The following is a 24,193-nucleotide window of genomic DNA, read 5'->3' as shown; positions in this document are numbered from 1 at the left end:
TGATCTGTTAAAATATTGTAGGATATATAGGAAGACCCAGTAGAAAAATCACAAAAGTTTATGAGCATAAGTATATTCTTGTTAATTTATATTTTGCCTCCACCATTCGTTGCTTCTTCTACATTTTTATGAAGGCTGCTATAATGTGATCAGAGAGTTTTGTAATATTGACAAGAGGCAGTGTGAAAGTCATGAATATAAAAAGACTGCTTTGGGACAAAGTTAAAGAGAAATTGATGGCTTTAATAATGTCAGAGACAAAAGGCATTGGACAAGCTCAGTAGTGTTTAAAATATTTATTAAACTCTGTCTGTAATTTTTCATAGGAAAGTTGCTTTAATGACAAAGGAAGTCATAATACAAACAGAACAATCCAGATGCCGCTGTGAGTCAGCACTACTTCAGAGACATTTATATTCTTACCCTCAAGCTTTCTTAGAACCTCCTCTAACAGTTGCAGCTGTGTGAATAATTTGTGGAAGAGCAGTGATAGAATCCTTCAAAAGAATACAAGATAATAGTGTTGAGAAAAAAAAAAATACCCAATGTTTAGTTGTTTACATACCAGTGACCTGACAATTCACCTTAAATTCATTTTTGTTTTCAGTTAGATTACAGTCACTGTATTGGGTCAGTGATCTCTGCTTCCTGATTCAAAAATCAGGTTTCCAAACTACGCAGGTTATGCTGTTTTTATACATTCTGGAACACTGCAGCAATTTCTAAAGAAAGATCACAGAATGAAAGTGAAAGAATGAAAAATCAGGGCTTAGTATTATAGATAGCTATTTTTTCATAAAATCGTTTCTAATACTAGATTAGAAAGATGATTAGGTTGTATTAGATAATTTCTACTATTGAGAAAACACTTATTTTTAATACAATGAAGTTATTATAGACCTTTAAGAAATATATCCACCAACCTTAGTATCAAGTTTTATATGTATTAATATTATTCAATACTTCATGGTTTTGAGCTGATAAATCTTCACAACTGATTCCATAAAGACCCCAAAGTTTCCAGGAAGAAAGACCTAGAAAAATAGACTAGTTATATTGTATTTTCTTTAGCTGAACTGCTTTTTTGATTCTAAACTTAATATTTACTATCAGAACCCCATTTTTTATTTCATTTTATTTTATTTTATTTCTTTTCAGTGTTCCAGAATTCATTGCTTATGCACCACACCCAGTGGTCCATGCAATACAGGTCCTCCATAATACCCACCATTAGGCTCACCCAGCCCCCACATCCTCCTCCCCGCCAAAACCCTCAGTTTGTTTCTCAGAGTCCACAGTTTCTCATGGATTGTGTACCCCTCCAATTTCTCCCGACTCACTTCTTTCCATCTCCCAGTGTCCTCTGTGTTATTCCTTAAGCTCTACAAATAAGTGAAACCATATGATACTTGACTCTCTCTGCTTGACTTATTTCATTCAGCATAATCAACTCCAGTCCTGTCCATGTTGATACAAAAGTTGGGTATTCATCCTTTCTGTTGGAGGCATAATATTCCATTGTACATAGGGACCATATCTTCTTTATCCATTCGTCTGTTGAAGAGTATCTTGGTTCTTTCCACAATTTGGCCACTGTGGCCATTGCTGCTATGGACACTGGGGTACAGATGGCCCTTATTTTCACTACATCAGTATCTTTGGGGAAAATACCCAGTAGGGCAATTGAAGGGTCATAGGAAAGCTCTATTTTTAATTTCTTAAGGAATCTCCACAGTTTTCCAAAATGGCTGCACCAACTTGCATTCCCACCAACAGTATAATAGGGTTCCACTTTCTCTACATCCTCTCCAACACTTGCTGTTTACTGTCTTGTTGATTTTGGCCATTCTAACTGGTGTAAGGTGATATCTCAATGTGGTTTTGATGTGAATCTCCCTGATAACTAATGATGATGAACATTTTTTCATGTGTCTGTTAGTATATCTTCTTTGGAGAAGTGTCTGCAGAGCCCCATTTTATTTTAATTTCTATAACTAGTTAAAAAGTATTAGCCTTAAGTATGTATTTTTAGAGCAACTATTCCTCTGTACACAGTATCTTATTATTTATACTTTATGCTCTAAGAACTATTAGGTAAATTAAATGCAGATTTATTTTATCAGTTTAATATAGTCATATGATATTTATCTTACCTGGCTTATGGAAAGAAGCAGTTCAGTTTCCTTGAAAAGTTGTAACCGTTTGAGATGAATTATTAATACCTCTCCAAATTACTATAAATGCACTGATAATTACTTGACCTTCACATTTTAAAATATAATTTTTAAGGACTTCAAATATACCTTATATATAATGGCTAAAACACTTAATTTAGATTTTATATTTGGATTTCAAGCCAACAAATTCCAGTAGTTATGTGTATGGGAACGTTTATTTTATGGTTGGTACCGTATAATACAATTTAAGGTAAGAATCCATTTTTCCAGTGTTTATTTGGCTAATTTCAAAACCTGAGCTCAATATCCAATCAACATGTTAGTGTATAAAACAGAGCATGTAAGAGATGGAAAGAGAGTCATTTACCACAATATGCTACACACAGAAGTTGTTCAATAAATATTTCTATATTATCCTAAAATTCAGAATAAACAGATCACATTTTATATGTTTCTTAAATTTTATTCATAAATAAAATTCACATATTTATATCCTTTCATATCTGTTCCATTTTAAGTGACAAAAACTTATTTGGTTATATTTTATGGGATGCTATTGAACAATATGCAATTATCTCTACTTATATGATATCATTTGACTTTATTAGATAATATTATATCAAAAAAACTGCTTCAAGAGTAAATTTGTGAGACATTGAATATCTTAGGAAATTTTAAGTACATAGACACTTACGTTTAATATTACCTTTTTCCTTGAGATATTGGGAGCCTTATTTAAATATTTTCATGGTAGCACACGCAGATTGGATTCTAAATCCAATGTGAAAACGCTTTGATCCTTTTCATCAGTTTCTTTATTCATGCAACAGCAAGGAAAGACAAGTTCATAGAGTGCACCTCCTAACTAAAAATGACTGTAACAAATGGCTTGAAATGTTCTCTGGAGGATTATTGACTTTTTAATTCAGGCTGCCATCAATCCTCATTTATATTTCATAATATGTATCCCGGGAAAAATAACCTATTTTTAAATGCGTAGCTTGTCACGGAGGTTAAATAGTTGTTATGCCAATCACTTATCCTTCAATTTTGTGTAAGTTAAGAGATATTTTTCAGACCATCACTTGATACCAATATATGAAGCATATTATATGAGAATTATTATTTTTTTCAAAATATGATAGTGTCTATTTGGGTATAAAAGTTCAATGTGGCAAAATTATTATTCATTGTTTTCCTTTCAGTTCACATGCAAATAAATGTGTCAATAAAGTAGAAAACAACTAGGAACGCAAGGGGAAATTGAATATCTTATTGGAAAAGTTGTCCTTAAGGAAGTATTAGTGCCAGTATAGGTGACCCATATAATATCTACATTTTTAAATATAAATTATGTAGAATCTATTGTTATCATTGAGTTGATTGATGTGCTTCGTTTCAAACTAATTTCAATATACTTAGGTCATCCCAATGTTTTGCTATTCCAAAGAATGTTGTAAGAAACCTTGGCCCTTGCTTTAGCTATAAGTTTTGTGGCAAGATACATTTTCTTCTATTAAATGTTTATTGAGAGAGCAGTTTTCCATTTTGGCACTCTATGTAAGTCTTTTTAAAAAGCTCATCTCCGGGACGCCTGGGTGGCTCAGTTGGTTGGACGACTGCCTTCGGCTCAGGGCGTGATCCTCGAGTCCCTGGATCGAGTCCCGCATCGGGCTCCCAGCTCCATGGGGAGTCTGCTTCGCTCTCTGACCTTCTCCTCGCTCGTGCTCTCTCTCACTGTCTCTCTCTCTCTCAAATAAATAAATAAAATCTTTAAAAAAAAAAATAAAATAAAATAAAAAGCTCATCTCCTAACTCCTGAGTTGTTAAGAGATTAGAGATTAGGTCTGAGTATTTGAAAAAAGTCTCTTTACTCCAGATCTTATGGTAATGTGGCTTGGCTGGAAATATATTATTCTATCTCTTTAAAAAGTTATTAACTTGAACCTCCAATATAATAAAATGATACAAAAAATACTCTGTCCTTTTAGATGTAAACCAAAAGCCTAAATTTGTTCTCTATGTTACTAAGAAACTATGAGCCAAAATTTTATGAGGACTATTTTTGAAAATATATTTGATATTTCAAAATACACCATTTAAGTAGTCATCAAGGATAAAAAAAAAATTAAAGAGCCTGGTTTTACTCCTCTTATTGTTCTGGATGTTTCTGCATACTGCATTTGTTCTGACTTATATTTAGGAGAGGGTGAAAGAATACAGCAAAAATCTAGTGCTTGGAAATTTGGAAGTTTATTACTTTTCTGTTTCAGAAACTATTAAAGGCAATTCACAAAACAAAGACCCAGCTTCAGTTTGAAAGGATTACTGGGCATTTCCGAGTACCACTTCCTTCCCTTTGTCTCCATGTAAGAGCTGATATGAGTCCAGTTTAGGACCTCTAGTGTATAGCCAGAACGAACGTGCCAGTAGGATGGTCTGCGTATCTGTAGTCCAGTGGTGGCTTCAACTTGTCTCTTGGATTGAATTGCTTTTATAACTTCAGTAGATGTAGAAGGCTGACGTTTATTCGTTAGTCAATCTAACTTGTGTATACGATGGCTGGAAAAAACAGTGCTGAAATTAACTTGGGTCTCAAGTTGAGAGCCTAAAGAGAGTCTCAGTCTGATTTTTTGATTTTGCATCTTTGACAGGCATTCCGTTGGGTGAAAAATAAAAGAAACCAGGCAGTTCAAAGTATATTAATTAACCAAAGAGCAGGATGGTCCTGATGAACATTCCTGTCTATTGTCTTTTGCTAAGAGAGCTTCAGCAGAAAATTCTTGCACTGAGAACCAGGATGTTTCTCCTTATTTACCAAGTCATATTCTTACTAAGGAAAATGCAGAGTACATATGTTCTCATGGTCATTCTAAATAACAAATGCTAAAGTGTGAGTGTGAATAAAATATATGTGTAATGTGTCTGTAATACGCACTCTGTGGAACACTTCTTGCTCTATAGTGCTTTTGTCACTCAACTATGTAAGGGGATATAAAGATTAAATAAGGCAAAACTTCAACCAAGAAACTTACTATACATATTAGCAAACAATAAATTATCCTAAAACTTAGTGGCTTAAACCAACAAACATTTTTTTTTTTATCATATGAGATAGTAACAGGAAAATATGAGGTAATAAGTAGAGAAATAAGACAACTAAGGAATTTGAGAACAGCTTCGCCAGGTGGTCCCTGTATTAGACCTTTCTGAGGTTGCAGTTTCTTTGGAAAATGCTTATTTATGTACTTTGGGCATTTTTAAATTGCTTTTTCTGTTAAAGTGCATGAGTTGTATATTTTAGATATTGACCACTATCAGATAATCTGGTTTACAAATAGTTTCTCCCATTCTGCAGGTTCCCTTTCTATTATGTTGACAGTTTCCTTTGCTATGGAGAGGGAATGATTTGCCCTTTGTTTCTGGGTTATAACAGCTCAGTATATATTCTGGATACTACTATGTTATCAGATACAATCTGCAAATATTGTTTTAATCTGTGAGTTGTATATATACTTTCATGATAGTGTGTGTCCTTTGATGCACCCCCAATTTTAATTTTAATGAGGTTCAATTTATTGATCTTTCTTTTGTTGCTTGGGTTTTGGAGTAATATCTAAGAAAACATAGTAAAACACAAGTTGAGGAAGATTTACCTTTAAGTTTTCTTCTAAGTGTTTTATTATTTTAGCTCCTACATTTAGGTTTTTTACTAATTTTGAGTTAATTTTATATAAGTTGTGAGGTAGGAGTTCATGTTCATTCTTTTCTATATGGATGTTGTTCCAGCATCAATTCTTAAAAAGACTATTTCTTGGCATTTATTGTAAAATCAATTAATTATAGATTAATAGGTTTTTTTCCTGCATTCCCAACTCAATTCTATTTCATAGACTTGAGTTTTTTCCTTACGCCAGTATCATATTGTTTTGATTCCTATATATATACTATACACATACTTTATAGTATATTTGGAAATTGAGAGGTAAGAGACCTCCAGTGTTACTATTTTTCAAGGTTGTTTTGGTTATTTCAGGGGTCCCTTGTGATTCTATGGAAATCTGAGGATTAGCGCTTCCATTTCTGCAAAAAGAAAAAATGCAGTTGAAATTTCTATAAGGATTACATTGTATTGATAGATCAATTTTGTGGAGTATTATCATCTTACAATTCTTACCAGTTCTTACTATCCTACTAATTAATTATTTCAATTCATAAACTCATGACTTTTCATTATTTTTTTAAAATATACTTCAACTCATTTTGCCTTGTTCAGTGTGAAAGTCTTGCACCTCCTTGGTGAAATTTATTTTTAAATATTTTATTTTTTGGATGCTTCTGTAAATGTAATTGTTATCCTGATCCTTTATATATGCTATGGTAAGGAAAAGATTTTCATTGTTCCTTATTTTTATATTCATTTATTTATTTATACAATTGAATTCTTTTTTTTTTTTAAAGATTTTATTTATTTATTTGACAGAGAGAAAGATCACAAGTAGGCAGAGAGGCAGGCAGAGAGAGAAGGGGAAGCAAGTTCCCTGATGAGCAGAGAGCCCAATGCAGGGCTCGATCACAGGACCCTGAGATCATGACCTGAGCCGAAGGCAGAGGCTTAACCCACTGAGCCACCCAGGTGCCCCTACAATTGAATTCTTTAAGTCTTTTTAAATTCCTTATGTTTTTTATAATTGTTCCTTATTTTAATGCTCAAGTTTTCTCACATTTGACAAATAAAAGTCCCTTTAAGTTGGCTTCTGTATTTTTTTTTAGTGTTTCTATCATATTTTGAAAACTTCTCTTATTACCAACTCAGCTTGTATTTTTCCTGGCACAGTCTTAGAGTAACCTTTATGTACTAAAGATTACTGGTACAGTTAAAGGTAACTGGTACATTTTTGCAGATGATGATATTTGGAAACTAAGATTATGGAAATACATATCATTAAAATACATAATTAACAATATGTCATACTGCAATTTTTAGAAAATCAAAGAATATGGCTTACTAATTCATTTTTTTCCCATTTCTTCTTTAGTCCCTCCAGTAATCCGGGTGTATCCAGAGAGTCAGGCTCGAGAACCTGGGGTAACTGCAAGTCTCAGGTGTCACGCAGAGGGGATACCAAACCCTCAGCTTGGCTGGCTCAAGAATGGAATTGATATAACACCGAAGCTGTCCAAACAACTCACACTTCAAGGTGCTTTTTAGTTACACTTTTTCCTCTTAAATGACTGTGCAGAAATTTTATACTAAAATTTATAACAGAGTTTGCATGACTTGAAAAAAAAAAAGCTAGTTAATGGCAACCAAATGTCATGCATATGAAAAAAAATATATAGTTGTTCTTAAGACATTTTATTTGAAATAGAGTCCATTAGTATTTTTTTGTGTTTTAAATAATAATGTCATAATAATTAGTTATGCTATCATTTCAGCAATAAGTAAAATATTATGTATCTTTTAAGTAATTGTTCTATGAATTATAGCAGAAATGCTGAACAGAATAAATGGATTTCTTCATAGAATACATTTTGAAGGGATCATTTAAATATTTAAATCATACTTTAAAAATGAATCTTAGAGAGTGTCAATAGTATAGAATCCCTTAGTGAATATTTTGTAGCATAACTTGCAAATGAAGAAAAAAGTGATACTAAATATGTTTCACACTTACATTGTTTGAAAGGTATTTAATGTTATTATTGAATTTTAACATATAAATATTTAAAGTTTGAATAGTCTAATATGAGACAGAATTATTATACAGATTATAATAATAATGAATATGTGGTAAGTAGAAAACAAACAAAAAAACTTTGTAATGCCAAATACCTAAATAATGCAAAAGCAGTTGCATATATGTTGAGTATACCAGTAAGTTTAAAAATGCATAAATCTTAGTTCCACCATCAAGAGTAGAACATGATGAGTCATTTTATTGGAGTGTCTGTTGTATGACACTATATTCTTTATTGCATGCTTTAAATTCCTTTGATTCATACTACAAGTGAATATATTTTCGTTTTTGCATTATTTGTATAAGCATAGACTTTACTTCTTATTACATTTTAACAGTGAACGTTTTGATATATGTTTTTAAATAAATCCTTTTGAAATATTAACTATTTTATTTTTGTAAGTCAGAAATGACATATGAAAGTAATTGTGACCTTTAAAACCTAGATTCTACAAATCTCTATATTAGTAGAAGTAAATTCAAGTAATTTACATGTTTACATCTACTGATTACATCTTTAGTGTCTATAATCTTAGAAAAGGATTGATCTGATAAACAGTAATTAAAGTGAAGAAAGTCCTAATTAGTTTCTGCCTTTGTCATCTCTTGCCCATTTAATAGCAGTAAACAGTATTAGATGAGCATATTATATCTTTGTTTCTAGGAATACACACAAAGGCACATATGAGGGGCTGATTACACTCCAGATTCAATAGTGAAAGTGTGGGAGCCCTTGTAAGGTAGCTATTATCATTTTTTTTTAATGAGAAAATTACTGAAGTTTTGAGAGAATGAAAAATGAAAAGTGAGTGGAGAGCACAACCTAAGAGATAAATCTGGGTGCATAGGCATGTGAAATCCCTGTGGCATTCCGTATGATTACATGTTACCAAATACTATAGTTTAATTATCCATTGATTCAACAAATGCTTAGTTAACATTTACAGGTAAGGTCTAAGTCTAGGCATGGACTGAATACATCAATGGATGGGATGATATGTTAATGAGAGGAAGTAAAATCCTAGAAAAGCAGAAATGTTTAATTAGAAGGCAAATCATGATAAATAACACAAGGGGACTAAAAATCAACAAAATGCAAGAGAAAAAGGTGATCCTACATAAAAGAAAGCGAAGTATGGGAAAGAGTTCAACAATATCAAATGCACAGAAAGGTGGAGGAAAGTCACTGAAATGTATTCATGGGTCAGGTGATTAGTTTGACCTTTTGACATTTAGGAAAAACTTTATTCATAGTCATCAATTTTCCTTGGTTTAGAAGAGAGGAAGTAAGAAAGTATAAAAATCTCTTCAGATTTTGAAAGGAGGACAAAAGAAAAGGTAGTTGCTCTTTATGGAAAGGATTAGGACAAATGATATTTTTTTTTTCTTCTTAGAACATCCAGTGAAGAAATACTAAGAGAGAAAAAATACGTGCAGATAATGGAGGTGGGGAACGATGACTAAATAACTGTAGAGATCATAAAGAAAAGAAAGGACATTTTCTTTGGAAAGAAACAGAGAGCTTCTTTTGAGAAGTAAATACATGTGAAACTGTAGAGGGAAATAGGAAGTTGGCTTTACTTGTTTTCCCAGCTTTGACTGGAATATAATTGATAGCATTGTGTAAGTTTAAGGTATAAAATGTGATGATTTAATAAGGATATATACTGAAAATGATTTAGGTTTACTTGTTAATTACATGTATGCACTTCATGATTTAAAAACAAGGTCACTTGCTTAGGGTGAGAAGGTAGTATTAGGATGGGAAACATCAAACAGAGTAAAGATTTGAAATAAAGACAGAGCAGGAAATGGAAGGCATATACCTGTCAAGGTCAAGTGAAATGAATACCAAGCATGGAACATCCTGCAAACTGAAAACTGTGAATTTGTAAATTTGCTTATGCAGTTGTCTCTTAATGTACTCAGAAAACTAGATGCAGAGACACTAAGTGCAGAGATACGTCCACTTTTTCTAGTTTTGGCAGTTGGTAAGGTGTATGTGTCAGAATGATAAATGGATGAGGAAATTGCTAGTTCTGGCAATAGAGTAGAAAACATCTAGCAATGGCAGATTATGTAGTGAAGGAGGAAGACAGTTGGAGCATGTAGGTTAGGGGGACATACAACAATATTGAGAAAAGAACATTTGAAAAAGGAATAAATTGATTTTGATATTTAAAAAAATCTAGAGAATTTAGGTTGCTAAGTGTGCGGTTCTTAAGAGAAAGTGTTTTCTTTGGAGAAAGCTATATATCATGCAAAACAAGAAGCTGACACAGGCTTAAAAATAATGTATTTAAGGGGTCTGCAAACTAAGGCCCACAGGCCAAATCTGGGAAACAGCCTATTTTGTAAATAAAGCCACTTGGGGGGCTTTGTTTTCGTTTTTGTCTTTAGAACACAGCCACACTCATGTTTTAAAATATTGTTCATAGCTGCTTTCATGCTGCTATGACAGAGGTGAGTAGCGTTAAAGAAACTTTATGACCTACAAAGCATATCTACCCAGCTTTTAATGGGAAAACAAAACAAAACAAAACAGGAAAAGCACCCACAACCCAAAAACAAATGGTCAACCTTCTGTTTTGGAGTAGTGATTCTCAACAATGGATCAGGGAATGGAGGTGAGCAATACCATCTGTACTGTGAGGAAAAAGGTTCAAGTTATCTGAATCATTATTCCTCCCCCAAACACTAACTGCCTCTCCATATCCCATTCACATCCCTTGAGAGCCACTGGCATTCCCTAGCTCTTTTTCCCATTGGTTTTCTATGTCCTTTCCCCAAACAGGGTTATGGATTATTTCATCACTTATCTGTCTTAAATAGTCATATTACTCTGTGCACATGATGCGTGGTGTTCTTGTGATTGGATAATATGAAACAAACACACACAGAAACAAAGAAAGAATGAAAATAAAGTAAAAGAGAGAGAGAGAGAAAGAAACCTAAACAAATGAGCACAACGAACACTGAATTTTAGGGTCTGATAGGTGTCTAGCCCTTATGTTTTGAATTGAGTGATTTCCATAAGATCAATCTATGAGTTTCTGATTCTGTTCGGAAAATTATGAATTATTTAGGACAATTAAGATATAAAATATGTTAAGGTACCTTGTATATTTCCAACATATTTCCAACACAGTTGGTGGTTAATTATGCCCTGATTTCTACATTAGGAAATCAGATTTTAGCTTAAGAAGTTATTTTATTAAGAGTTATATTCATAATAGCATTCTTTAATAGCATTGTCTTAATGAGGGGACTTACTATTTTAAAGGTAAAACTACAAAGTAGATCCATCTAAATGAATTACTATGTTGCCCTTAAGAATATGTATTTTTTTAAATAACGTGTGTGTCTTGAATGAAGAACTAGAAAGTAAAAAAAAAAAAAAAAAGCTACCTTACCAAGATTGAAAAATTGAGCTAATTATTCTCTTAATCCTTTGGTTGTATACTGATTGTATCAATTTATGACTGTATATCAGTATACCAAATATCATTATAATATTGTTTATGGATATTTCTGGCAAAAGACTGAAATCTTGCAGACAAATCACGTGTTATTACCTTTCTCTCTCTTTTTTTTTAAGATTTTATTTATTTATTTATTTGGCAGACAGAGATCACAAGTAGGCAGAAGGGCAGGCAGAGCGAGAGAAAGGGAAGCAGGTTCCGTGCTGAGCAGAGAGCCCGATGGGGGGCTCAATCCCAGGACCCTGGGATCACGACCTAAGCAGAAGGCAGAGGCTTTAACCCACTGAGCCACCCAGGCGCCCTACCTTTCTGTTTTCCTTACTTAATACCTTCCTTACCTTCTAATTCCAGATGTATAATACGGTCTCAGTAATGTACCTAATAAGTGGTAATATTTCATGATGTAGCTCACTGAGTTTCTTTACGAAAAGTCTTTTTATCCATATTCTTCTGTGTATGAGCCATATTGCTATTATTTTAAAATTTTGTAAAGTGGATTCTGAATACTAAAAATAAATATATAAGTGGAATTATAGTCATCAATATGAAATACACATGAAATGCAGGAAATAGGAAATAAAGGTAAAATATGAAGCTTGTGCATTTGACATAGAGTTTTGGGCTCCCAATAGAATGACAACACAGTTTATGAAACACTTGAATGATTTTGGAATAATTTGGCATGCCTCCAAAGCATGGAAGTAGGAAGGAAAACAGTTTAATTACGACAAGCTAAGAGAACTGCTTGACTGTGTAATCGGAAAGCACTGTACCAAAACTGAAATCGTAGTTTACAAGTTGCATTTGCCTTCTGTTTTCAGCAAATGGCAGTGAGGTTCATATAAGCAATGTACGCTATGAAGATACAGGAGCATACACTTGTATTGCCAAGAATGAAGCAGGAGTGGATGAAGACATCTCTTCTCTTTTTGTTGAAGATTCTGCTAGAAAGACCCGTATGTATACACCTGCAGTGCACTTACTCACACACATTGTACTCTACTTTACAATTAAACTTTTTATTTTCTTCAAAAAGCAAAAGCACCAGAAAATTTGGCAAAATGAAGAATGCATTAAAAAAAATTCAAACATAAGAAAGATAAGAATCTTAAAATATTAAAATCAGATTTACGAATTAAACAAGCTTGTGGAATTTTTAATACAACACTAGAATGATTTTATTTCCTTTGCAAGTATGTCCACTATATTTCAGGTCCTGTCTTCCCATTCACACATAGAGGAATTTAACTTCCTACAAAATCCTTCTCCCAAACGACATGGGCATTTCAAGGTTCCAAGATAAAGCAAAGAGGGATCCTATAGGTTTAATAAATTCATATCTTTCTTTTTCTCTCAGTTGCCTTGCAGTCGGTGGTTCATGAGCCCTAGAGCAGGGTTTCTCTGCAGTAAGCCCTATGGTTACTGTCACTGTTAAGACACTCACCAGTGCCATAAGACATCAATCCGTGGGGTGTTTTCTCCATTGAGGGCTAGAAGTCCTTTGCCATTGCTGTACATGTTTCCCAGTTATACCATGTAATAAGAAAAAAGTGTATCATTCTTAAAAAGAAATTATTACCTAGTGAAAGAGGTATGGATAGGGTAGGGATGATATAGATGGATTTTTAGTTACAGCTAAATTGCTTGGGCCTCAAAGTCCTCTTATAGCATGTATCAAATGAACGTTCAATGGACATCCCGCAGACACTTTCTTTCCTCAGTCTGCGTATGCCATGGTTTGATTGTTTTAGGAGTGGGTCTGGATGTATTTGGCATGATTATTTTCTTTGCTTCTCAGTCTGATTTGTTATATTCACAAGTCTTATAAATCCTATTTGTTGCAAGGGTCCTGATATTTGGAGGACTCTAGTTTGGCATGCTTATTTCTCTGAACCAAGTTTTTGAAAAAGGGTAAAGCATTGTCTTGGAATCTTATTTCTCTTTAAATCAGTGAGTACATGACATATTAGTGGATCCCATGGGGAAGAAGGATCTTATCTAACTCCTGACTACCAATATATTTTTGTCTATATTTGGTCTGTCTAGGACAATGATCGTTACAAACAAATATTTAAAAAGAAAATTCTTAAGGTAGAAAAACAGAAAAGAAAGATGGATTTAATAACCTGGGTAAGGTCTACCATAATTTTTCTACTCTTTTTATATATTTCTGCTAAATATCAATTTGCAATTCACTTTCATTTTTTTAAAGATTTTATTTATTTATTTGACAGAGAGAGATCACAAGTAGGCAGAGAGGCAGGCAGAGAGAGAGAGAGGAGGAAGCAGGCTCCCCGCTGAGCAGAGAGCCCGATGCGGGACTCGATCCCAGGACCCTGAGATCATGACCTGAGCCGAAGGCAGCGGCTTAACCCACTGAGCCACCCAGGCGCCCTGCAATTCACTTTCTGTTAAAAAATAACTTTTTAGGTGACAAGTAATTGGCTACTTTGGCTTTCTTTGTCCTTTATGATGACATTTGTGCCACATATTTTAATTTCAACTTTCTATTCTGATTTTCTTTTACTGTTGGTCAAGTAATTTTTTAATATATTTCCTTAGTTACAGGAATAAAATGCTTAGCCAGAGTTCCTTTAGTGGGTGAATCACTTAGTATTTACCAGCATGTAAATTTGAGGATAATTTTAAGGAAGATTTAAAATAATTTGATTCATACACTTAGTCATATGAATGTTTGTTCAATTGTAAACAGCTTCTGAAATCACGTTTTTATTTTACTTATTACTTTAAGCTTTTAGGTAAAAATAATACATTTTAAAAATTATTTTCATTAACATATAATATATTATTTGCCCCAGGGTTACAGGTCTGTGAATCATCAGGCTTACACACTTCACAGCACTCACCATAGCACATACCCTCCCCAGTGTCCATAACCCAACCACCCTCTCCCTACCCTCCCATCCCCCAGCAACCCTCAGTTTGTTTTGTGAGATTAAAAGTGTCTTATTGTTTGTCTCCTTCCTGATCCCATCTTGTTTCATTTTTTCCTTCCCTCCCCTCAAACCTCCTGCCCTACCTCTCAAATTCCTCATATTAGAGATCATATGATAACTGTATTTTTCTGTTTGACTTATTTTGCTCAGCATAATACCCTCTAGTTCCATCCACATTGTTGCAAAGGGCAAGATTTCATTTCTTTTGATGGTTGCATAGTATTCCATTGTGTATATATGTATGTGTGTGTGTACACACACACATACAAACACACACACACTACATCTTTTTTATCTATTTTTAATAATTTTTGAGATTGCATGGTATTAAAATAAGAGATAACATTTTTTCAATTTTAGTAATTCAGGCCTTACAACATCTATATTTATAGAACTTTCAGAGTCATGTTATAGGAAAATAGAAGTGAAAGATTTGGAGGATTTTTTTCCTAAGTTTGGATCAAATTATTTGTAGATGTTCCTTATGTATTTAAATTATGTAACATTTTCAAAGAGAAAGGGAGAAAACTAAAGGGTGCTTGGGTGGTTCAGTCAGTTAAGTATCTGCTTTCAGTTCAGGTTATGATCCCAGGGTTCTGGGATCACGCCCTGCATGGGTTTCCCTGCTCAGTGGGGGTCTCCTTCTCCTTCCTGCTTCTCCCCTCACCCCTGCTCATTCTCTCTCTCTTTCTCTCTCAAATAAATAAAATCTTTAAAAAAAATGAGAGAGCAAACTAACAGATTTCATTTTTTAACTGAATTATCTCATTTATTTTGGTAAGAGCACAGCATAAATTCTATCCTCTTAAGTTTTTAAGTACATGACATTTTTTTGTTAACTATAGACACTGGGTTGTGTAACAGATCTCTGGAGCTTGTTGATCTTGTATAACTTTGACTTTATACCCTCTGAACAACTCTTTATTTTTCCCTCCTCCACATCACCTCACAACCACCATTTTATTTTGTTTTATGATATTGACTCTTTTACATAGTTCACATAAGTACAATTTCACAGTCTTGGTATTTCTGTGGCTGTCTTGCTTCAATTAGCTTGATGTCTTTCAGGTCCATTTATGTTCTCATAAATGGTAGGATTTCCTTCTTTTTAAGGTGAAATGATATTCCATTGTATGTATATACAATGTTTTCTTTATCCATTCATTTGTCAATAGATATTTGAGTTGTTTCTGTATGTTGGCCACTGTGAATGCTCTTGCAATGAATGTGTGAGTACAGATAGCTCTTTGATCATGATTTCGGTTCTTTTGGTTGTATTCCCAGAAATTGGGTTACTGGATCATATGATAGCTCCATTGTTATCTTTTGAGGTACCTCTATACTTTTCATAATGACTATACCATTTTCCATTACCACCAACAAGGCACAAAAGTTCCAATTTCTCCACATTCTTGCCCATACTTTTATCTTTTGTTATAATAATAACCATCCCAACAAATGTGAGATAATATCTCATTGTAGATTTGATTTGCATTTCTCATGCTCAGTGAAAATGGTTTCTTGCATTCCATAGGTTGACTTTTCACTCTCTTGGTTTTTGTTGATATGAACACATGCATTTTGGAATTATATGCACATAATTAAAATCTGAATAATACTAAACGAGCAAACTTAGCAGAATATTAGGAGCTACAGAAAAGAAGAAAATGAAAAATAAGAATGTCTGTGTGGTAGCAGATAAGCTTTCCTTGGGATGTCTACTAGTACTCAATAAACTGTCAGAATCCTGCATAACAAAAACAAAACCAAAATCAAGTGGAGATCACATGAGAAAAAGGTGTTGACTTTTGTAACCTACTTCTTAAGGATTGCTCTGGGTTCTCTTCTAGTAATTCCACGGACAAAGACCAATATTGGCTATACAAAATGCATTTTGGATATGTAGATATTTTCAAAAAAGCCAAAGGAAACAGTCACAGAACCATCAGTGATACTTTCAACTTCTTATTTGTACTTATTAAAAAAATTACTAACCATTCTGCATTCGTGAAAAATAAATTCACAGGTCATTTTTCCCTTTCAGTAGTGATGGATACAACGTGCATCCAAAAAAGCAGATTGCTATCACAGAAGAGCATGAACTTTGCCATTAGACATGGATTAGAGCCATTGTCCCACCACATAATAGTTCTATGATTTGGAGCTTTTACATAACCTCTCTGAGCTCTAATTTCTTTATCTATAATGATCTGGTACGAATATTAACTCACTAAGGGGTATCTGTGTAGATATTATAGACCACTCTCCATAGTGCTAGACATAAAGTAGCTCTTCCTCCACTTCATGCTTATTTTATGAAAGTAATTATTTATTCCTTGAAAGAAACATTGACAAAAGTTATTCTTTAAAAACTCTAGAGAATCTAGTAATTGTTAGAAATTAGAGTTTCTAAAATGAATGATATATAGAGACAAATAGAGATTGATCCAGAAATTAAGATAGATGTAGAGATAAGAGGGAGAAAGAGAGAGAGATGAGTATATATAGACATCTATGCAATTACATATCCAAATATAAAAATCATTATTTCATTTTACATTAAAACAATTTGACTCAAGCGATTAGAGAATACATTTTTCCTTTAATATAGCTATTAAGATATTTTAAATAATATCTTGTTACCGGAGTCCACTTTTGTCACAGAATGAAAACAAAAGCTAGGGGCGCCTGGGTGGCTCAGTGGGTTAAGCCACTGCCTTCGGCTCGGGTCGTGCTCTCAGGGTCCTGGGATTGAGTCCCGCATCGGGCTCTCTGCTCAGCGGGGAGCTTGCTTCCCTTCCTCTCTCTCTGCCTGCCTCTCTGTCTACTTGTGATCTCTCTTTGTCAGATAAATAAATAAAATCTTTAAAAAAAAAAAAAAGAAAACAAAACAAAAGCTACACTTTACTTCTCTTTACACCAGTCAGTTTATATTCTTATTACATTTTTTTAAATTTTATTTTATTATTTTTTTCAGTGTTCCAAAATTCATTGTTCAAGCACCACACCCAATATTCCATAAAATACGTGACCTCCATAATACCCACCATCAGGCTCAACCCACCCCCCCAAACCTTCAGATTTTCTCTGAGTCCACAGTCTCTCATGGTTTGTCTCCCCTTCCAATTTTCTCCAACTCACTTCTCCTCTCCATCTCCCAATGTCCACCATGTAATACCTTATGCTCTACAAGTAAGTGAAACCATATGATAATTGACTCTCTCTACTTGACTTATTTCACACAGCATAATCTCTTCCATTCCCATCCATGATGATGCAAAAGTTGGGTATTCATCCTTTCTGATGGAGTCATAATATTCCATTATATATATGGACCATATCTTCTTTATCCATTCATCTGTCGAAGAGCATCTTGGTTCTTTCCACAGTGTGGCCACTGTGGCCATTGCTGTTATCAACACTGGGGTACAAATGGCCCTTCTTCTCACTACATCAGTATCTTTGAGGTAAATACCCAGTATTGCAATTGCAGGGTCATAGGGAAGCTCTATTTTTAATTTCTTAATGAATCTCTACACTGTTTTCCAAAGTGGCTGCACCAACTTGCATTCCCACCAACAGTAAAATAGGGTTCCCCTTTCTCCACATCCTCTCCAACACTTGTCTTGTTGATTTTGGCCATTCTAACTGGTATAAGGTGGTATCTTAATGTGGTTTTGATTTGAATCTCCCTGATGCCTAATGATGATGAACATTTTTTCATGTGTCTGTTAGCTCTTTGTATGTCTTCTTTGGAGAAGTGTCTTTTCATGTCTTCTGCCCATTTTTTGATGTGATTGCCTGTTTTGCGTGTGTTGAGTTTAAGGACTTCTTTATAGATCTTGGATATCAGCCTTTTGTCTGTAGTGTCATTTGCGAATATCTTCTCCCATTCTGTCAGTTGCCTCTTTCTTTCATTGACTATTTCCTTTGCTGTGCAGAAGCTTTTGATCTTGATGAAGTCCCAAAAGTTCATTTTCATTTTGTTTCCTTTGCCATTGGAGACATAGCTTGAAAGAAGTTGCTATGGCCAATGTTGAAGAGGCTACTGCCTATGTTCTCTAGGATTTTGATAGATTCCTGCCTCACATTGAAGTCTTTTATCCATTCCGAATTTATCTTTCTGTATGGTGTAAGAGAATGGTCAAGTGTCATTCTTCTACACATAGCTGTCCAATTTCCCCAGCACCATTTATTGAAGAGACTGAGTTTTTTCCACTAGATATTTTTTCCTGCTTTGTCAAAGATTATTTGACCATAGAGTTGCAGGTCCATATCTGGGCTCCTACTCTGTTCCACTGGTCTACGTGTCTGTTTTTGTGCCAGTACCATGCTATCTTGGTGATCACAGCTTTGTAAAAGCTATAAAAGCTTGAAATCAGGCAACGTGATGCTCCCAGTTTTGTTTCTCTTTTTCAACATTTCCTTAGCAATTTGGGGTCCCTTCTTGTTCCACACAAATTTTAGGATTGTTTGTTCCAGCTCTTTGAAAAATGCCGGTGGAATTTTGATCAGGATGGCATTGAAAGTATAGATTGCTCTTGGCAGTATAGACATCTTGACAATGTTTATTCTTCTAATCCATGTTCATGGAATGCTCTTCCATCTTTTTGTTTCTTCTTCAATTTCTTTCATGAGTGTTCTGTAATTCTTCAAGTACAGATTCTTTACCTCTTTGGTTAGGTTTATTCCCAGTTAACTCCTGGTTCTTTGTGCTATAGTAAATGGAATAAATTCTCTCATTTCCCTTTCTATTTTTTCATTGTTAGTGTATAAGAAAACAACTGATTTCTGTGCATTGATTTTATATCTTGCCACATTACTGAATTGCTATACGAGTTCTAGTAGTTTGGGGGTAGAGTTTTTTGAGTTTTCCATATAAAGTATCATCTCATCTGTGAAGAGAGAGGGTTTGACTTCTTCTTTGCCAGTTTGAATACCTTTTATTCCTTTTTTTTTATCTGACTGCTATTGCTAGGACTTCTAGTGCTATGTTGAACAACAATGGTGAGAGTGGACATCCTTTTCATGTTCCTTATCTCAAAGGAAAGGCTGTCAGCTTTTCCCCATTGAGGATGATATTTGCTATGGGTTTTTTAGGGATAGATTTTATGAAGTTGAGGAATGTGCCCTCTATCCCTATACTCTGAATCATTATAATCAGGAATGGATGCTGTATATTGTCAAAAGCATTTTCTGCATCAATTGAGAGGACCATGTGGTTCTTTTGTCTTCTCTTACTGATTTGTTCTATCACATTGATTGATTTGCAAATGTTGGACCATCCTTGAATCCCATAGATAAATCCTACCTGGTCATGGTGGATAAACTTTTTAATCTACTGTTGGATCCTATTAGCTAGGATCTTGTTGAGAATCTTGCCATCCATACTCTAATTAGAGATATTGGTCTGAAATTCTCCTTATTGGTGGGGTTTGTGGATCGGGGTAATGCTGTCTTCATAAAAAGAGTCTTGAAGTTTTCCTTCTGTTGCTATCTTTTGAACAGGTTCAGGAGAATAGGTATTATTTCTTCTTTGAATGTTCAGTAGAATTCTCCAGGGAATCCGTCAGGTCCTGGGCTCTTGTTTTCTGGGAGGTTTTTGATCACAGCGTCAATATCATTACTAGATATTGGTGTATTCAGGTTATCAATGTTTTCCTGATTTAGTTTTGAAAGTTTTTAGGTTTCTAGGAATGCATCCATTTCATCTAGGTTGCTTAACTTATTGGCATATAACTGTTGATAATAATTTCTGATGATTGTTTCTATTTCCTTGGTATTAGATGTGATCTCTCCCCTTTCATTCATAATATTATTAATTTAGCTCCTCTCTCTTTTCTTTTGGATTATCTTGGCCAATGATTTATTGATCTTATTGATTCTTTCAAACAAACAAACAAACACCTTCTAGTTTCATTGATGTGTTTTACTATATCCCTAGCTTCCATCTCATTGATCTCTGCTCTAATCTTGATTATTTCCTTTCTTGTGTATGGGGTTGGCTTAACTTATAGTTGATTCTCCAGTTCTTTGAGGTGTAACAAGAGCTGGTATAATCTGGCTTTTTCAATTTTTTTTTTTTTTTTTTTTTTAAGGGAGGCTTGGATAGCTACATATCTTCCCCTAGGACCACCTTTGCTGTATCCCATAGGTTTTGGGCTAAAGTGTCTTCATTCTTTTTGGTTTCCATGAATTGTTTAAGTTCTTCTTTGATTTTCTGGTTGACTGAACATTCTTTTTTTTTTTTTTTTAAAGATTCTATTTATTCATTTGACAGAGAGAAATCACAAGTAGACAGAGAGGCAGGCAGAGAGAGAGAGGGAAGCAGGCTCCCTGCTGAGCAGAGAGCCCGATGCGGGACTTGATCCCAGGACCCTGAGACCATGACCTGAGCCAAAGTCAGCACATTCTTAAGCAGGGTGGTCTTTAGCTTCCAGGTGTTTGAATTCCTTCCAAACTTTTTCTTGTGGTTGAGTTTCAGTTTCAAAGCATTGTGGTCTAAAAATATGCAGGGAATAATCTCAGTCTTTTGGTATTGGTTGAGCCTTTTTTTGTGACCCAAAATGTGGTCTCTTCTGGAGAAAGATCCATGTGCATTCAAAGAGAATAAGTATTCTGTTATTTTAGCTTGGAGTGTTTTGTTTATATCTATGAGGTCCATCTGGTCCAATGTGTCATTCAATGCACTTGTTTCTTTTTTGATTTTCTGCCTGCATGATCTGTTTTTTACTGAGAGTGAGTGTTAAGATCCCCTACTATGAATGCATTCATATTGATATGAATATCTTGATTAACAGTTGTTTATTGTAGTTGCCTGCTCCCATACTGGGGGCATAAATATTCATAATTTTTAGATCTTCTTGGTGGATAGACTCTTCGAGAATGATCTAGTGTCCTTTTTATCTCTGACTACAGTCTTTAATTTAAAATCTAATTTATCTAACATGAGAATCACTACCCCACTTTCTTTTGAGGCATTCAAGATGCTTCTCTATCCCTTCACTTTCAGTCTGGATGTAGACTCAGGTTCCAAATAGGTCTCTTGTAGACAACATATGGACAGGTCCTGTCGTTTTATCCAATCTACAACCCTGTGTCATTTTATGGGAGTGTTTAGATCATTCACGTGGAGAATGATTATTGAAAATTGTGTTTTTATTGACAGCACATTGCCCATGAAGTCCTTGTTTCTATAGATTGTCTGTGTTAATTTCTGTTCCATGACACTCTTGGGTTCTTTCTTCTTTAATAGAACCACCCTTAATATTTCTTGTAGTGCTGGCGTAGTGGTCACTTACTCATTTAAACTTTGCCGGTCTTAGAAGCTCTTTATCTCTCCATCCATTTTGAATGTCAGCCTTGCTGGGTAAAGTATTCTTGGCTGCATGTTCTTCTCATTTAGTGCCCTGAATATGTCTTGCCAGAACTTTCTGGTTTTTCAGGTTTCTATGGACAGATCGGATGTTATTCTGATGGACCTTCCTCTGTATGTAAGGAATCTCTTCCCCTTAGCTATTTTTAAGAGCTCTTGTCTAAAATTATTATTCATCAGTTTTACAATAACATGTTTCGAGGTCTTTCTAGATGCATCTATCTTGGGGGGGGTAGTGTTTCTACATGAACACTGGTTCCATTCCCCAGACTGGGAAAGTTTTCATGGGGAATTTGTTCAACTATATCTTCTAGTCTTCTTTCTTTCTCCTCTCCATCAGGGATCCCAATAATTTGACATTGGAATGTTTCATAGAGACATTTATTTCCCTAATTCTACTTTCATGGCTTCTAAGCTGTTTGTTCCAGGCCTCCTCCTGATCCTTTTTTTTTTTTTTTTTTTTTTCCTATCAGTTTCTCTTTTAGATCAATAATTCTATCTTCTGCCTTGGTGACCCTAGCTGTTAGGGAATTTAGATTAGATTGGAACTCATTGATAGCATTTTTTACCTTCTTCCTGGGTGATTTTCACTTCTGCCTTAATTGATTCAATGTTGTCATTAATGGTTTTCTCCAACCTAGCCATTGCCTGGATAATTGTTACCCTAAATTCACTTTCCAAAATACTGTTTATGTCCATATCCAATAGCTCTTATGGAGAGGGCACAGTCACTTAATTTTTCCTTTGTTGATTGTTCTTCCTCCTAGTCATTTTGGTGAGAGGTGGTTGAGGGGATGTGTAGCTGAATATATCAACCACGATCCAGGCAAGGTCCATACTGGAATGCTTCTGAGCAATCGAAGTCACCATCAAAAAGAAAGAAAGAGAGAGAGAGAGAGAGAAACAGAAGACCCAATTAAAATATGCCCTAGAGATAAGATTTATAAGGTATATAAACAAATTGGACAAAAAAAAAAAAGACCAACAAAAGTAAATGACAGGAAAAACAAAACAGACAAATAAACAAACAAACAAGCAAACAAACAAAAAAAGCCAACATGAACTCCAAGGATGAGATTTATATAATACCAGAACAAAAACAATTACAAAGGAACACTGACTGAAAAAGATGGGAAAGTGTTTATAAATCCTGGATGTGGGCAAGGAATTTTATTTTGATTCTTCCTAGGTGTATCTTGATATCTTTGTTAAAGGACTCAACTTTCCAGAGATAAAGGGAGATTAAAACTGGTTTATATATAGGGGTAATATTGATTAGGGAAAGAGGATTACCTTTAAGCTTATGTATACGTATATTAAAAAAAAATAGAAAAGAAAAAGAGGGGTGCCTGGGTAGCTCAGTGGGTTAAGCCTCTGCCTTCAGTTTGGGTTGTGATCCTGGGGTCCTGAGATCAAGCCCCACATTGGGCTCTCTGCTCAACAGGGAGATCTCCCTCTCTCTCTCTCTCTCTCTCTGCCTTTCTGCCTACTTGTTATCTCTCTCTCTGTCAAATAAATAAATAAAATCTTTGGAAAAGAAAAATAGAGGTATATGTATGAAAGAAGTTCAAGTTTAAAGATTATTATGGAATATGTTGTATTAAACCTCTAATTGTAATGGTAAGTAGGTTAAAAAAATAGTGAGAATGAATTAAAAATAGAAGTTGTATCTATGTAATATACCAGTTTTAGGGCAATACCAGGAGCTTAATTTATTGTTTTCACCTGATATTGGGGTTTTACAGTTTTATGGGGACCCTGTGGTGGTTGTCCTCTCATTCTTTCAGCTGCCTTTCTGGGCAGGGGCTTGCTGTATTGTTCTTCACTCAGTTTTGCTTGGGTTGAGTCTTCCTGCTCCTTATCAAGGGGCTAGGCTCTGTGGAAACTGTTTTTAAGCTTTTGTTCTCTGGAAGTTTTTGTTCTTTGGTAGATTTTTGCAGCTTTTTGGAGGTTTAGTGGAAAGCAAATTGCAATCAGAACTCTGTCTCAGAGAGAAGTCTCAGTCTATTACCCTTTGGGTTGTCCAGAACACACAGACTCCCCCTCAGCAATCTCTGCTGAGCCGTGCAACCTCCAATAGGCAGTGCACATCCCCAGCTATCACCTCAGGGGGCGCCCAAAGCGCCCATCTGTTCCTGCACCCCTGTGCCAAAACCACGAGTGATAATGGTCCAGGGAACCCACTTCCAGTGGCTGCCTTTGCCAGGACTGCTGTCTGGGTTTGTCCCTTCAAGTCTGGGCTGGAAGTGTTCAGACTCTTGGCCAGTCCTAGAGACACTGGCTAGTGCCCACACAGAGCTCTCTCAGGCATGGGTAGGGAGTGTGGTTCAGACCTTGTTTGCGCAGTGAGCACAGAGTGCAAAAGGCTTGGTTCTAGAGAGTGCCCATGAGATTCCCTCAAGCCATGCAACCCTGGAGGCTCTGGGACCAGGAATTGGAGGCTCTGCTGCTGCACTTTCCT

The 24,193-nt window shown here is 34.9% G+C and overlaps 1 protein-coding gene across 1 annotated transcript in view; it reads left to right on the top strand.

The window, feature by feature from the left end:
- FSTL5 (follistatin like 5) overlaps nucleotides 1-24,193 on the top strand; it is a 764,561-nt gene that overhangs the window by 605,664 nt on the left and 134,704 nt on the right. The window contains exons 9-10 of the mRNA XM_044224773.1: nucleotides 7,217-7,378; nucleotides 12,222-12,356. Coding sequence (XP_044080708.1) covers nucleotides 7,217-7,378; nucleotides 12,222-12,356 — 297 coding nt within the window. The remainder of the gene's footprint in view (nucleotides 1-7,216; nucleotides 7,379-12,221; nucleotides 12,357-24,193) is intronic.

Source organism: Neovison vison, chromosome 11 (genome assembly GCF_020171115.1).
Source record: "Neovison vison isolate M4711 chromosome 11, ASM_NN_V1, whole genome shotgun sequence".
In the NCBI taxonomy this organism is placed as follows: domain Eukaryota; kingdom Metazoa; phylum Chordata; class Mammalia; order Carnivora; family Mustelidae; genus Neogale; species Neogale vison.
This window is presented reverse-complemented; position numbering and strand designations above follow the sequence as displayed.